This window comes from Nannospalax galili, unplaced genomic scaffold (genome assembly GCF_000622305.1).
Source record: "Nannospalax galili isolate Female #2095 unplaced genomic scaffold, S.galili_v1.0 scaffold271, whole genome shotgun sequence".
In the NCBI taxonomy this organism is placed as follows: domain Eukaryota; kingdom Metazoa; phylum Chordata; class Mammalia; order Rodentia; family Spalacidae; genus Nannospalax; species Nannospalax galili.
In genome coordinates, this window is record NW_008331789.1 from 2,303,162 (window position 1) to 2,318,445 (window position 15,284).

The window sequence follows — 15,284 nt, forward strand, 5'->3', positions numbered from 1 at the left end:
TTCAAATATGAGTATCCTGATTAGCAAAAATCATTAATATAATTCAAAGGCCTAAAAAACTTTTTTTTTAGTTGGAACAACTAAAAAGTTTCCCTTATGTGTTACTGAAAAGAATAAGCTACTTGTGTGTGACACTTAATCATCAGATTTGTGTCACTAAGAGAATTAAAAGAAAGTAACATACACAATATGGTTTCATTTACTTTTGGATTGATTACTCCTTATTCTTCCTTTGACCATTTGAGTCAATGTTATATAGTAAGTAGAATTGTCAGTATTATTAACTTTTAATTTTTGATAGTATGGAGTTAGCCTATGCTCCATTGCCTCTTTAAGAGTAATCAGTAAAAACTTGGTACTATTTCAGCTGATTCAAGCATCTGGGTCTCCAAGAGGTCTCCTACCAATGGTTGGGTGAGTGTTCTTGGATATTTAGTGACCTCTCCATTTGGAAATTTCTTGGTTTTTCTTCAAGATCCTTTGAAAGATTGAGAAGATTGTAAAGTAAAGATTATTAGCATAATACTTTGCCTTATTTTAGGTTTTTGATATTTCCTTTACTTATAGTGCATCACTATTTTCTGGATTTAGTTAAGCAGAGTGTTTCTGTTCCTCTATTAAGGTTTTGTTGTTGTTGGTGGTGGTGTTCGATTATTTTCCTTCAATAGATTCATTTAGAGATTCTAGTATGGTCTGACTAGAGTATTAGAAGATAGTATCTTTGAATTGGTCTGAACCCTGTTAAATGGTTAGTTTATGGCTTGGCTTTTTTTTTTTTTTTTAAATTAACTCTACTTCAAGGTAAAAGGCAAGAAATAAAATTTTAAAGACAGGAAATACGTGAGTCTTTATAGTAGCAAATAAGATGTTATTGAAGCATTTTGTTAGTGAAGCTTCTGTTTTCTGAAATTTTCCCTAATTTGATCATGCTTAGAAATTCTAAATTTTAACAGCAGTATCGGTGCTTTGCTACTTAGTCTGAAGAACAGATTGTATTTATCATTGTGTCAAACTTAAAGAAATCTCTTAATATCCTATTGTGGTTTCTTTATTATGTTTCATAACTTAGAATTTGGGGGATTGTTGAGATTAATGTCATCAAATACGATTGATCACTAAGGCCCTTTTTTTATGTCTGTGTTAGTTTTGTTGTTGCAGTAACCGAACGACGTAAGGATAGAAAGGCTTATTTTGGCTCAGTCTCCATAGATTTCACTCCTTCATAGTGGGAAAGGCATGGATGCTAGAGCAGCTCCCTCTGTACAGTGAAGACCATGTGACAAAGTTTCCATGGAGCTAGGCCCAGAAGCAGAGTGTGGGGCCACAGGAGTCTAGGCTTAACCCTTACTAATTACCCATTTCCATCAGTCTGCCTCTAAATGTTCTACAACTTCCTAAAACAGTGCCACCTGCCAGGGACCAGATGTTAAAGTACTCAAGTATTTGAGAATCATTTCAGTTTCAGGCCACTACAGTGCTTTACTTCATTTAATTCTAAAACAATATTAAAATAGGTTCTGTTACTACCATGTTAGCAGTCAGGAACAGTGAAGCTCAAAGTTAAATAGCATGTCCTAGTTCTATGTTGTAAACAATAAGAAAAAAAGGCCAAATTCAAGAAGACATGAGTAAGATGAAGGGTGTTCCTTGTGGCCTCAATCTTTTTAAAACACCAAGTGGAAAGACTTCATATCCTTGGCTATTTAGAAACCTGTATTAGAATTCTTTTATTTGAATTGGGTAGGCTAGAGGAGAATTATGAGAAATGTTGTGTATTTGCTGTAGGTTTCTATTCTTCTCTGGTAGAACTATTATATATCTAATACACTTTTGATCTTCCTTTTTTGGCGATTTGTTCCCTTACGTAGGAATGCCTTGCTTGAATTAAATTTGGATTAGACAATCAGTTATAATTAGAAGCAAGTGAAAAAAAAAGGTGCTTATTCAAGCCTGAAGACATAGAATGGGAAAGGAATGCTCTAGCTCAAATGTGAACTTTTAACTAGTTTTTCAAATGAATTCCTTCTAGAGTTTAACCATAAAATCGTTATAATAAAATGAAATCTTATGTTAACAGATTTTGTTGTGTTTACTACAGAACCCAGGAACAGTACCCACCATATCTTAGGTCCTTAGTAAATAATTTTCTGAATTCCATCATTGAGACAGACTTTTGCTATGTTGCCCAGGTTGGTCTGGAACTCAACAGTCCTTTCTTGGCCTCTCTAGAACTAACTTGGGTTACAAGCATATACCAACTGTAAATACTTTTCTTTTTATATTTTATTCATTATATGTATTTTATGTGTATAAGTGCATTGCCTGCATGTATGTAAGTGCACCTGTGTCATTCAATGCCCACAGAGATCAGAAGAAGGCTTTGGGTCCCCCTGGAACTAGAGTTACAGTCATCAGCCACTATGTAGGTGATGGGAACCAAACCTGGGTCTTCTACAAGAGCAGTCAGTGCTGTTAACTGCTGAGCCATCTCTCCAGCCCCACCCCCATAGTGGATCTTGATTTTCCACCATTTGAAAAGAAGTGAAAGTCAAAGGTCACCATGATGTACTGAAGTGACAGCCAGCAGGTCCCATCTCCCTAGGTAGGTTCATAAGAGGAAGCCTTCCTCCTCTTAAGCCTTATCTGGTCACATGAGGAAATGAACCCTGCAAGCAGGAAAAAAAAAAAAAAAGTGTGTGTATAAGTGTTTTGCCTGTATGTAATAAAAATGGATCCATGTCGTGCAATTCCCACTGAGGCCAGAAGAGTGTTGAATCCTCTGGAACTGGAGTTATGGAAAGTTCTTAGCTACCACATGGGTGCTGGGAACCAAACCCTGGTCCTCTTCAAGAACAGCAGGCGTTCTTAACTGCTGAGCCATCTCTCCAGCCCCTACATATTTCTTCAATAAGTGAGTTAATAAGAAAAATCATACCCAGTTGTCTTTGAGTTTCTTTAGGTATTCAGTGGTATTAATATTCCATTTGTCCTATTTAAAGAAGTAAATTCTTTAGCATATACATATAGTTTACTTTCACTGTTTTGTAGTTAAGTATTGCTATGTGTAATATGAATAGCTTTCAGTAGTTTTCATTGTGTTCTGTTTTTGTAGTGCTAGGGTACAAACCTAGGACCCAGCTTATGCTTGGCAGGTAGTCCACCACTGAGTTATATCCCTAACCCTTAACCAGTTTTTTAAAAGATGTGTAAACATAGTCCCATAGATATAAAAGGCTTTGTCCAGTGTTATCATGTAAACTAATCTGTGTCTTGGATTTTTTTGCTTCATGTCTTTGCTCACCTAAATATGTAAAGTTGCTGCCTTATGATTCAGGAATATGCCGCTCTCATTTTGAAACTAGAAAATATGACTGAACTTAGCTAAATTGGACAGAGAGTATATATAAAGTAGGAGAATAACTTGTACTGATAAATATAATAAAATGAAAATATCCCTCATCAAAATTTTTTCCTGCTTTAATTTCTTCTTTCATTCATGTAACCTAGTAATCATATAACTGCTATTTTGGTATGGCATGTAATCCCTCCAAAAAATTATTTTGTTTTTGATGGATTTGATAGTTACTTGAAAGTGTTTATTGACTCACCATTTCCCCTTAAATTAATTGATAGCTATAGTTTACATGAAAGTTTTACATGCCTTTATATTTAAACTCTCAAAGCTCTCTATACCGTATCATGAGCTAAATACTAATTCAGCTCACTAACCAATGGGTTCTGACTGATATAAAGTTACATTATGCGGTTTCTTTTTAGAAACAGGTTATTTAGTTCTTTATATACTTATACTGCTTTTTTCTAAATGCAAGCATCTGTATGTGACTGTAAACTTGACATGATTCATTCAGGCCGTAGCTTTTCTTTGCATAGGGTTCCTTTGTGCTATCATTGTGTCATACTTTGCATTTCCTTTATATGGTCTGCACTTTGATTTTCAAGAGACTGTAGGTTACTGCCGTGAAATAATCCATGTAACATTATTCATATTCAGAGATATTCACAAAAAAAACTTTAATCTTATTTTAATTATACCTGTAGGTACCATTCTAAAGTTGTCAGGTGACATGTGTATCTCTGTATGTGTTTATAACAGTGCTCTCAGAGTCCCTGAAAAGGAATATAAAGTGCTAAAAGTAAGAGACTTAGGTTGCTAGACAGTACCCCCCAAATCAAACAAACAAAAAACAGCCATAAAAGAAGCCAACCATGGTCGAGCAGGACCTTTGACTTATCTTCACATAGACAGAACTGGTAAAAAAAAGGAGCCAGGGGCTCCTGTCAAGCCCATGTGACCCCTGAGGAATAGATCCTCAAATGACCTTAAGAGTAAAAATAAATTGGTTTATCTCAACCACCTGTATGGCCTTAAACACCCAAGAGGAAAGTATAACCAAAGATTAAAGGGGCCAATATAATTTCATAAGAGTCCATTTGTATAGCTAAAGGCTACATAACAAGCAGCAATGCCAGATAGGAGATACCTTCTTTTGAGTTGTTGGCCAGGGTGGTCAAAGGGACTCCCAGACAGTAACCCAGCATAGAACTGGGAAGATGAACAGCAGACCCCAATCTTATCCAAAGGAATATTGACAACTGATTGCTGGAGATGAGGAGCAGCTGACCTTCCTAAAACAAAGACCTCTAGATAGGCTGACTAGATTCACCAGAAGGGCAAGTAGTGGGGAATGGCTGGGGGTGCCGACAACACAGCAGACAGTATCACAGATATCAGAGTATAAGGGCTCTAGTAGGGGGAAGGATGCTATGGGAGGGTTCCATTTGGGAAGTGGGTGTAAAAATAAATTAAAAAAAAAAAAGATGTTAACTATGCCCTTTAATTTCATTTTTTTATTATTCCTTTTTAAACTTTTTTTAATTTTTACTTTTTAGAGTTCTGGGGATTAAACCAAGGGCGTTAAACGTATAAGGCAAAACACTCAACAACTGAGCTGCCTCCCCAGCCCTGAGCTCTTTACTTCCAGAACCAGTGGCAGCATCTTGGACAGCTTCAGCCCGAAAGTGTTGGATTTTGCTAGTCACCCTACCTTCTTGGAAGCACTTTCTTTCCTTTAGCTTTTATGTGCAGTTTGTTCTAGTTCTCTTTATTCTTCTGACATGATTTTTTTCTTTCTCTCTTGTTTTCTTCCTGTAGTTAACATTTGATAAATCAATGAAGGGAGGATGAATAAGGGGGAAGTAAGGGATTTTTCCTGATGATTTTTTTTTTAAATCTTAAAACATTTTTTGTGGATATGGGTGTATGTTTGCACTACCATATTGCTAGAGGTTGGGGGGCAGATCAGAGGACAACTTGTAGGGGTTGGTGCTCTCCTACAGTGTGGATCCTGGGACTCAGTTTTAGGTCTTGAGGCTTGGCAGCAAGTGCCTTTAGCCACTGAGCATCTCACTGGGCCAGTTTTTCCTATTCTTAAATTCTTCCCTTAAGTTATTCTCTGTTTGACAGAAGACATGTATGTAGTGAAGATACTACATACGTGAGCTGTAAAACAAGCATGGAGAAATCAACCTGGTGCTGACTTCAGAGCCTTATATTTGCTGGCTAGCATTCATAGTGCTGGAAGGTGCTATGCTTGCTACCAAGGAGAATAATCATCAAACTTACTCAGCTCTGAATTCTATGATCTACAGCAGCAACTGGTCTGGCAAGATATACCCACTGGTGCAGTAGTGCCACAAATACTATGGGAATAGCCAGCCACTCTGTAATTGGATTTAAGGTCTGCTACATAGGGTGGAGGCCATACCTGACATTGATACCATGCTTAGGAACCTGAGGCTACATAGGTTACGGGACATGGGGGAGAGCCTAATGCTAGTTTTCTACTAAGTAGTTATCATTTTAAACTGACTCCTAATGACTTATTATATCCATAGCTTAATGCATTCTCAACTCTTCACCAGAGAAGTTTTACATACAAATCCAGGCTGGCCAATATGCAGAGAACAAGAGGCCACAGAGTGCTTATCTCTAAATAGGACACTTATATCAAACTTCTGTCCCCCAAGGCTCAGGGATCATTGTGGAAAAGGGGGCATAAAGACTGTAAGAGCCAGAAGTGGTAGATGGGTACAAGGAAAGAGAGTTTTCCAGACTGCTGGGAAGGTACTCATATTAGTTCAGAGCAATGGCAACAACATGTACAGATACCCTACAGCTCAAATCAGAAAAAATTCCAGCATAGAAATGCAGAAGTGAGTAAAAAGCTCTAACCCAGCGTATGGAAATTTTGACAAAATGGGAGTGGGAGAGACAGTGTCTTTCAAGCATGTAAATCTTGGACCCATACTTAAGGACGTTTGAGAACACAAATTAGACTCTCTAGGCCTTATAATAGAGTACTTGAAATTGGGTAGGGAGCAATAAGGGAAGGTGTGAGTAGGGGAGGGGATCTAAATACCATCAAATTACACTGTATGAAAATCACTAAAACTCAATTTTAAAATGTTTTTAAAGAAAGTTGCTCTCTCTTAAAGCTTGAACTTCAACCCCCTTTTAATTACATTATTTTCACTGCACAATATTACCTAATCTTCTAGCTTTAAGCCTTCATTTTTTTTAACTTTTACAAAAACTTTATTGAGAATTTCATACATGCATATAAGGTGTTTTGATGAAATCCATGCCCACTACCTCCCTTCCAACACCTCCCATATCTCCCCATCACTTTTTTCTTTTTCTATTATTTTTGCCTCTTTACTTATTTTTATGGGGCTTTTGGATACTCTTAACACTTCCCCCCTCTGAAGAGGTAACCCTAAAATCTTTTAAGGATTACATACAAATTAAATACAAGCTCCCAAATACTTTTGACATTTTTGGCCTTTGGAACAGAGTATGTTGCTAACAGTCCCAAGGACATTTTGACTTTAAGACAAGAACCTGGCTACTTTTCTTTGGGCTCTTTTTACATTAACTGCCTAGCCACTTCCTACCTCCTATTCTTATCACACCATCCTCTGAAGAGGTTACCCAGCTTGCAGATAGGGAATTGGGATGCAGACCACTCTGGCTTCTTTCATGCTGAACAGGGACGTATGGTGAGGCAACTGGGGCACCCCTTCATTGGGTCTATCTAAAAGACTCCCAAATTGCCTAACTCTTTAAGGGGAAAAGAAAGTCCTTGGATCCTGAATAGGAGATGTGAAGGGGAAATAAAGGCAAGAGTAATTAGCATTACAAGTTCTAGACAGGGAACTAGAAAAAAGCCAGAAGAGAGCAAATTTCAAATGTTCATATGAGAGTCCATTGGAATTTATTGACAAGGACTTCCAAAAGCATCCCTCTATTGGGGTCCTCCTCATTTTTCTTTTGTCTTCCAAGGCTGGACTCTAGAGTGATGGATTTAGGATTTGCTTTCAGGTATTTTGATACCTGTTGGAGTGGTTAGAATCAGTGTCAGTTCCCTCTGAAAGGCTTCTAAATAGGGGGAGAAAACAAATTTATCCATCACTTTTAATTTGTTAAAAAAAATCTGTGTTGAGATTGAAGAGCTGTCTCTGGTTAAGTGCACTGGCTCCTCTTGCGGAGGACCCAGGTTTAGTTCCCAAGACTCACAAGGCGGTTCACAACTGTCCCTAACTCCAGTTCCAAGGCATCCGACGCCCTCTTTTGATCTCTTCAGGCATTGGATGACATTGGTGCACTTGCATACATGCAGACAAAACACTCATACACATAAAATAAAAATAAATTAAGTCCTGATTTTTTTTTTCTTTTTCCTTTTTTTTTTTTGAGACAGGGTGTCCTGGTTTGTTTCTTCATTGCTGTGACAAAACTTTCTGACCACTACCAATTTGGGGAGTAAAGGGTTTATTCAGCTTACATCTCCCAGGTCGCAGTTCATCAGGGAGCCCAAGGTAGGAACTCAGGGCAGGAACCTGGAGACAGGAGCTGGAGCACAGGCCATGGAGGAACACTGCTTACTGGCTTGCTCCCCTGGCCCCTGCTCAGCCTGCTTTCTTATGCAACACAGGCTCACCTGCCCAGGGGTGGCACCACCCACAGTGGGCTGGGCCCTCCCACATCACTCATCAAGAAGATGCCCCTCAGACATGGCCACAGGCCAGTCCAGTAGAGGCAATTCCCCAATTGAGGCTCCCTCAACCCAGGTGTGTCAAGTTGACACTAAAGCTGTCCAGCACACAGGGTCTCCCTGTAGCCCCAGCTGGGCTGGAACTCACCATGTTTACCAGGCTGGCCTCAAACTCAACAGAGATCCACCTACCTCTGCCTCCCAAGTGCTGGGATTAAAGAATTGCTCCATCACGCCTGGCAGCCCTGATTTTTTTAAAAAAAGATTTCTTTTATGTGTGTGTTTGTCTCTGTGTGGGTGTGCTTTTGTGTGCCAGTGCCCCGCGAGGCTAGAAGAGGGTGTTGGATGCTATCCAGCTGTACTTACAGGTGGTTGTGAGCTACCTGTGGATGCTGGGAACTGAACTCCAGTCCTCTGCAAAAGCAAGTGCTTTTAACTGCTGGGCCATCTTTCCAGCCTTGTTTTCAGGTTCATAGTTCATATAAAAATATTTCTATGTGAATTTATTATAGTTTATATCTTGGGGGTGTGATGGAGAAACTTACAGAGACTAACACCCAGCACCCAGCTCTGTGCTATGGCCCACAATTTCAGATTGCTTCTGTGCCCGCCCACAGTCTCTGTTAACTTTCGCCCATGCATCTTGGGCCCACAATCTTGCCCCAGGTCAGTAAATGCCCTTCGCAATGAGGGTGAGACACTGGGGCCATCTTTTACTTGGCCCGCTGCTGCAACCTTTTGCAGCTTCTGTCCCAAGATGGCACCACAAGCCCAGCCTTCTGCTGCTGACTCTCCACAGTCAATTCTTTGCATCAGGCCCCACCCCTTGCAAGAACCAGGACCCCTGGGGAACAATAGTTCTACCTCTAAGGTTTTTACTTCTAGATATAGCTCACATGAATTTCATACGAGGCAATACGTGTAACACTAGGAATCTTCAGTTATTCTTCTCTTTTCTCCCCCTTTCCTAAGTTGTTAGATTCTTTCCCTATATATCACTAAAGAACAGTGTTTTTCATTCCCATGTGATGCCTGAATTTATCTTTCTCCACTCTTAAAAGTGTGAACTCTTAGATGATATTAGGTTTTATTTAATTTTAAAAATAAAAACAAAGTTATGATGAGTACCTGAAGTTTTCCTATCCTATTTCCCAGGGAGAGGCTTAAAAGCCTATTGTGTGTCTTGATTTCTTGTATGACTAACTATATACCCAGTTCTGCTGAATAGAAAGTCATATTGGATACTTGATGTGTAATTAATTTTGTCAGATCCAATCAACTCTATTCTAATTTTAATGTTTTTTCATTGAAAGTACAGTTTTAAAAATTACTTTCTTTGCTGTACCACATCCACATATTTATCTTGACACTAATTTTATTTTTAAAATCAAGTCATAATCACCTTACTTGAAAAACCTTTGCCTTGTTTTGCTGCTTAGCATCAGTAGCAGAGAGAGACTGAATTCCTGTTGCATGTACAACAGCAGTGGCACACTGAAGTCCTGTGGTACATACATGTCATTTAACGTTCTGTTCCATATTCCCTACTGTTTGGTAAATTTTAAGCCATCTTTCAAGGGAGAAATGTTCTACTTTCTCAGAGCCTTTCCCTATTTTCCACAGAAAACTACACTTAATTTCATAGATATTCCAAAACATTACATATACAAAATGGAGCACAAATTAGATTAACCCTTCCAATCAAAGTAAGGACAATAAATAATAAAAGTTTGTATCATGTAAACATTTACCCACTACTCTACTCAATTTTTAGGTAGTAGAGTTTAAATGATTTAATTGCAGTTACAGGATATTTTAAAGAAAAATTTTAACGCTTCAAAGTAATTTTTCAGGAGCTGGCTGTGGTGGTATGTACCTTTAATCCCAGCCCTTGGGAGGAAGAGGCATCTCTGTGAGATCAGGCCAGCCTGGTCCACATAGTGACTACCAGGTAGGCTGGGACTGGTGAGACCCTGTCAAAAAACAAACAAACAAAAAAGAAAAATGATTTGTCAGTTATAGATGCTACCATACATATCCACTTAGGAGCATTGATCTTTGTAAATTTTGACCTTTTTAGTGGCAAACATCGTCTTAACATTTATATTTTCAGTCCTTTAATAAGTACTGACTGATGTGAGGAATAGTATTTTAGTTACTGACAAAGTAGTAACAACCTGTGAGCTGGAGTTCTGGTCCCCTTCTGAGACAGAGTTGTGGTCCCCTCTTGTGAGCTAGAGCTAGGTCTTTTCACATGCTTTGATCCTCTAATGTGAGCCACAGTTCCACATTGCTGTGGCTGTAGGCTGATGGTGGAGCAATGTAGAGCGTGGAGGTCTTCGCTCTTCTCCAAGTGACTGCATTCTCCACCACCCTCTCCTCTGAGGTCCCAGGTTGTACATGGCAGAGGCTTTGCGTCTTATACTGGGGACAAGGGAGGCCTCTGTTATTTGCAGATACTGGTCTTAGGAAGACTGTTTCTCTGGAACAGAACCCCACTCCCCACCTCCCCTGTGGCACAGCTGTGGTCCTCACTCTACACATGGTCGTGGGTATCCAGGCCTTGATGTTGGACCTCTCCCATGACCAGGCAACAAGAGGTTTTCCATTATTTTTCTATTACTCTTCTACAACCCAGTATGCCTTCACCTGTGCCCTAATTGAACATCTAGAGATAAAAAATCGCAGTCTAGGAAGTTAAAAAATATAAAAATAGCTAGAAGAGAAAAAGTACTGCAATAACTAAACTGATAATTCTCAAATGTATGTAATTAGATCTTAGAATATAAATTATAAATTATATATGTCTACTATAATTTTTGTTATTATTTATGGACAAATTATACTGTATCAAGCTTCAATAATAATGTGAAATTCGTCACTGTTCTTACAGTGTGAGTTTGCCGCTCATTCCCTTTCCAAAATCTTCAACTTATGTAAAGTCTTTCAATGTAATCATGTTACTTCTTAAAGAGAGCAATGCTAATAAAATGTTTTTAAATTTAAAAAGCAATGAAAAATAATCCTCAAGTTATGATGTGATGTATATATGTATGTGTATGCCTCTACGTGTGTGTGTGTGTGTGTGTGTGTGTGTGTGTGTGCGTGCATGGGTGGGTCTGTGTGTTTATAAAGTATGTGGTGTGGGGGTAGAAAAGAGTTAGCTCTTCGTATCCATGGGACATTAGTTTTAGGAACCCTGCAGATATAAAATTCGGCAGCTGTTCAAGTCTCTTATAAAGTAAAATGGCACAATATTTGCACATATCCTATATACAATCTTTTTATTTCTTTCCTACAGTAATCATTTCCATATTACTTATAATACAAGTAAATGCTGTATAAATAGTTTTATATTCTAGTATAGGGAATAATGACAAGAAAAATTTCTAGACATTTTCAGTATGCACATTTTTTTTTTCTGGAGTATTTTTGATCCAGTTTGAATCTGAGGACATAGAACCTTCAGGTAGATTACTAGTCACTCAATGTATATACAGTTAAAATATACAGGTTAATTATAAAGTAATGTCTTAAAAATATGCACGTACACTTTATTCACATGTGTGGTGTTTGTAGTAACATGGCACAAGTGTAAAAAGTTTTAGGATGTTATATACAGCACTGTACTGTAGTGCAGGAGCATTGCCAAGAGGCCAGACCAGTAAAGTAGAAGCCTGAGCAAAAGTTGATGCAGTACTGAAAAGATGACTCCAGGAGTAAGAATGCTGTTCTCGCAGAGGACTGGAGTTCAATTCCCAGCACCTACATCAGGTAGCCTTTAACTCCAGCTACAGGGGATCTTGTTCCTTCTTCTGGCCTTCAAGAGTACCTGCATTCACATATACACACAAATACACAAATTGAAAATAGATCTTTTTTTTTAAATTGATACAAAAGTCGTTTCCTGGTCAGCATTCATCTTCTTTATTACCATGTATTCAGAAGTAAAGTTTGAGCTCTGTTCAATCTTTTCCAAAGTATATATTTCTTTTGTTTTTAAATGAGAATTCATTGTCACACATTCAGTTCTATCAAATAGCAATACCCAAAGTTTATGTGTATTAGAAGATGCTGTGAAAATAGATTAGTGGTTTTTGCTTATTTATTTTTTTGGTCTCTTTGAGACAAGGTCTCCCTGTAGCACCAGCTGACCTGGGGTTTGCTATGTAAGCCAGGCTGGCCTCAACCTCATAGAGATCCCCCTGCCGCTGCAGGGATTAAAGGTGTGCACTGCCACACCCAGCAAAATCGTTTTTAAACTTTTTGTCTACCTGTCTAAGAGGTCTGCTTGTCTCTGATTTTTCTTTCTTTTTTCCTTTTTTGTGCTCCTCCCTTTTATGTTCTTCCAGGGTCTCTTAAGTGTTTTTAATTAGTCTACAATGATTTTTATAAGCCTGTATGCTTTAAAATTAGTATTTTTAGTCATTTGCCATTATATATACCTACCATGGGTAAATAATAACTTCAGAGTAAAACCAGTATGACAATTTTCTCACTTAGTTGTTTGTAATAGACACACTATGAATGCATACAAACAGAAAACCTTTGTTGCTTTACAAATAATACATGTAGGGACTGGAGAGAGATGGCTCAGAGGTTAAGAGCACTAGTGGCTCTTGCAGAGGACCCAGGTTCCGTTCCCAACACCATCATGGCGACTAACAACTATCTGTAACTCCAGTTCCAGGGGATCTGACTCCCTTTTCTGGCTCCAGTGGATATCACATGCATGCAGTGCACTTACATACATGCAGTCAAAACACTTATACACATAAAATTTAAAAAATAAAGAACAAATACATGTAAAATTCTAATATGAAATTTTAAAAACTTAATTTCTTCTTCATAGCCTAACAATAGAACTTTAGTTTGATTGTAAAGGACATTAGCCAAGAACTCTATTACTCTGTGTGCCTTGAACTGCAGTAAGAAAGAGATCATGCTGAGTCAGCTCTTTTCCCCTCTAATTTTTTTTTTTCTTTTCACACTTTGATTTTTTTTTTTTTTACAGAGGAGTTCATTAGCCAGCCAGTGAGTCAATCTTTCATCTCAACTTTTGTTTAAGTGTTAATTTTTTTAATGTTTTCCTTTTTTGTTTTCTTCCCTTTTTCTTTTATTTATTATTTTTATTTTATGCATATGAGTGTATTGCCTGTATGTATGTGAGTGTGCCCCTGTCATATAGTGCTGTGGAAAACAGAAGAGGGCTTCCATTTCCCCTGGAACTGGAGTTAAGAACAGTTCGCAGCCACCATGTGGGTGCTGGGAATCAAACCCGGGTCCTCTGCAAGGGCAGGTAGAGCTCTTAACCACTGAGCCAACCCCTTGAGTATTTGAATTATTATCTCACCTTTTTTAGTTTACAGTGAACTATTTAGTACAGCTTAGTATTTGCTCTTGGCTAGTTGTATATTATATCCATAGCCCACTCATACTGTTCCTATAGTTTATCTGTATACGTTCCTGGCTCCAAAACTGAGAAACAACTAAGTCACCCACATTTGTTATTGCAGTCCAGAAGGTCTAGGACACACAGTGTATACAACAGTGAGTGCATGCCATCAGTGGCTATTAGATGTTCGCTGAAGTACAGAACTTCTGTTTACGCTGAAGTCTATCTTTAATAAAATGATTCTCCAGCACAAAAAAGCAAAACAAAGCAAAACAAAAAACAAGTCTTCCTAGAGAAGTGCTTGTCCTTACAGCTTCAGCAGGGAGAGCCCAAGATGAGCTAGCTTTGGGAGCATTTTATTGTTGCCACTGTTGTTAGTAGAAATTAAGAAAGTGTTCAGTAAAGGAATGTAATGAAAAAAAAGGGTTGAGGGCTCCTAATGGGAGAGTCAGAACAATTTGAGTATCAAAATAGTAACCATTGAATTTTGTGTTCTAACCTATAAAATAAAAACAAGGATACATGTTTTTATTCATAATGTATAAGTGAAAAAATGATTAAAGAAACAGCTCTTCACAGAAAAACTCCAATTTAAAAATGCAGAGAAAATTTCAAAGATTTATTTTTCACATCATAGCCGTAATTACTGTGCTCATGATTGAGTACTGATATTAGTAAGAAAAGTTCAATGAGACTCAGACTGTTTGTACCGTCCTGAAGAGTACCATCCAGAATTGAGGTGTCAAAGAGAGAAATAGTAACTTTGTATTTGAGAAAGTGAACAGACACCCAATTAACCAAGTAATGGAGCTGAACACTACCTTTAATTTGACACATTACACACTGCCTGCTGGAGTCACTGAGAAGGGCACATCAGTTTGTATTCTTCTGAAAATGTACAACCTTGAACTAATCATGAAAACGCATCAGATAAATTGAGTGATATTCTACCAAATAACTACAATACTCATAAAAAAGGAGTCTAGGTCATAGAAAAATAAGGAACGAGTAAGAAGCTCTCAGTGAGTACGGACGAAGGAAACATGTCCCAGTCTGGATTCTAGAACAATTAAAAAAAAAAGGAAATCAATGGAAAACTAGTGAATTTCAAATAAGTTCTATAGTTATTAGTTTTTCAGTGTTAATAATTGTACATTGTTTATAAATAATGCTAACATTAGAAAACTGGAAAAATTTATACATGGAATCTGTACCATGTTGGAAAGTTTTCTGTATTCTGAAATTACTTCAAAGTTATTTTTTTAATAATAAAAAATTTTCAAAGTTAATTTTGGCTCACATGTGCAGAAATATCCTTCCTTGTGCTCTGTCAGGGGAGCCTTGTCACACTGAAGAGGACTAATGTTTTGGAAAAAGAAGTGTGAGCTCAGGTCCACAGACAAGGACTTAGAGTTTCAGTCTCTGATTTTCATTCAAAATAATTGTGATATATTGTGTTTAATATGACCCAGTTAGATGGATTTACATATTCTGTTGTATAGTTTGATCAGACTAAGTCTCAAAAAACAGCTAAATCAACTTAAAAGTTTCAGCTTTGCATTGAGATGTATGACTATAACATCATGATTGGATTTTATAAATAATATATTAAAGTCCATTATCAGTTTTGATAACCAGTCATGAATGTTCAACATTTGAAGAACTCCAAGTTAAAGAGATATGGTACTGTTACAGACTTTCAAAGCCTAGAATTGGTGAGCCAGCTGACAAAGGTTATTTAATTGCTAAAAGACACAGTAGGGGAGTTAGAATTTTTTAAAATACATTTTTTAATATTTTGTTATTTTTATTTT

At 37.7% G+C, this 15,284-nt stretch overlaps 1 protein-coding gene across 8 annotated transcripts in view; it reads left to right on the forward strand.

Moving 5' to 3' along the window:
• Lcorl (ligand dependent nuclear receptor corepressor like) overlaps window positions 1–15,284 on the forward strand; it is a 212,691-nt gene that overhangs the window by 107,740 nt on the left and 89,667 nt on the right. Inside the window, exons 5-6 of one of the 8 annotated variants that reach the window (XM_029560511.1) lie at window positions 368–414; window positions 2,365–2,429. The exons of 6 other annotated variants lie outside the window; for them this stretch is intronic. In XM_029560511.1, coding sequence (XP_029416371.1) covers window positions 368–414; window positions 2,365–2,400 — 83 coding nt within the window. In that variant the 3' untranslated portion in view covers window positions 2,401–2,429. Of the gene's footprint in view, window positions 1–367; window positions 415–2,364; window positions 2,430–15,284 lie in introns of those variants that run through there. One more of the 8 variants, XM_029560512.1, reaches the window with a different exon arrangement.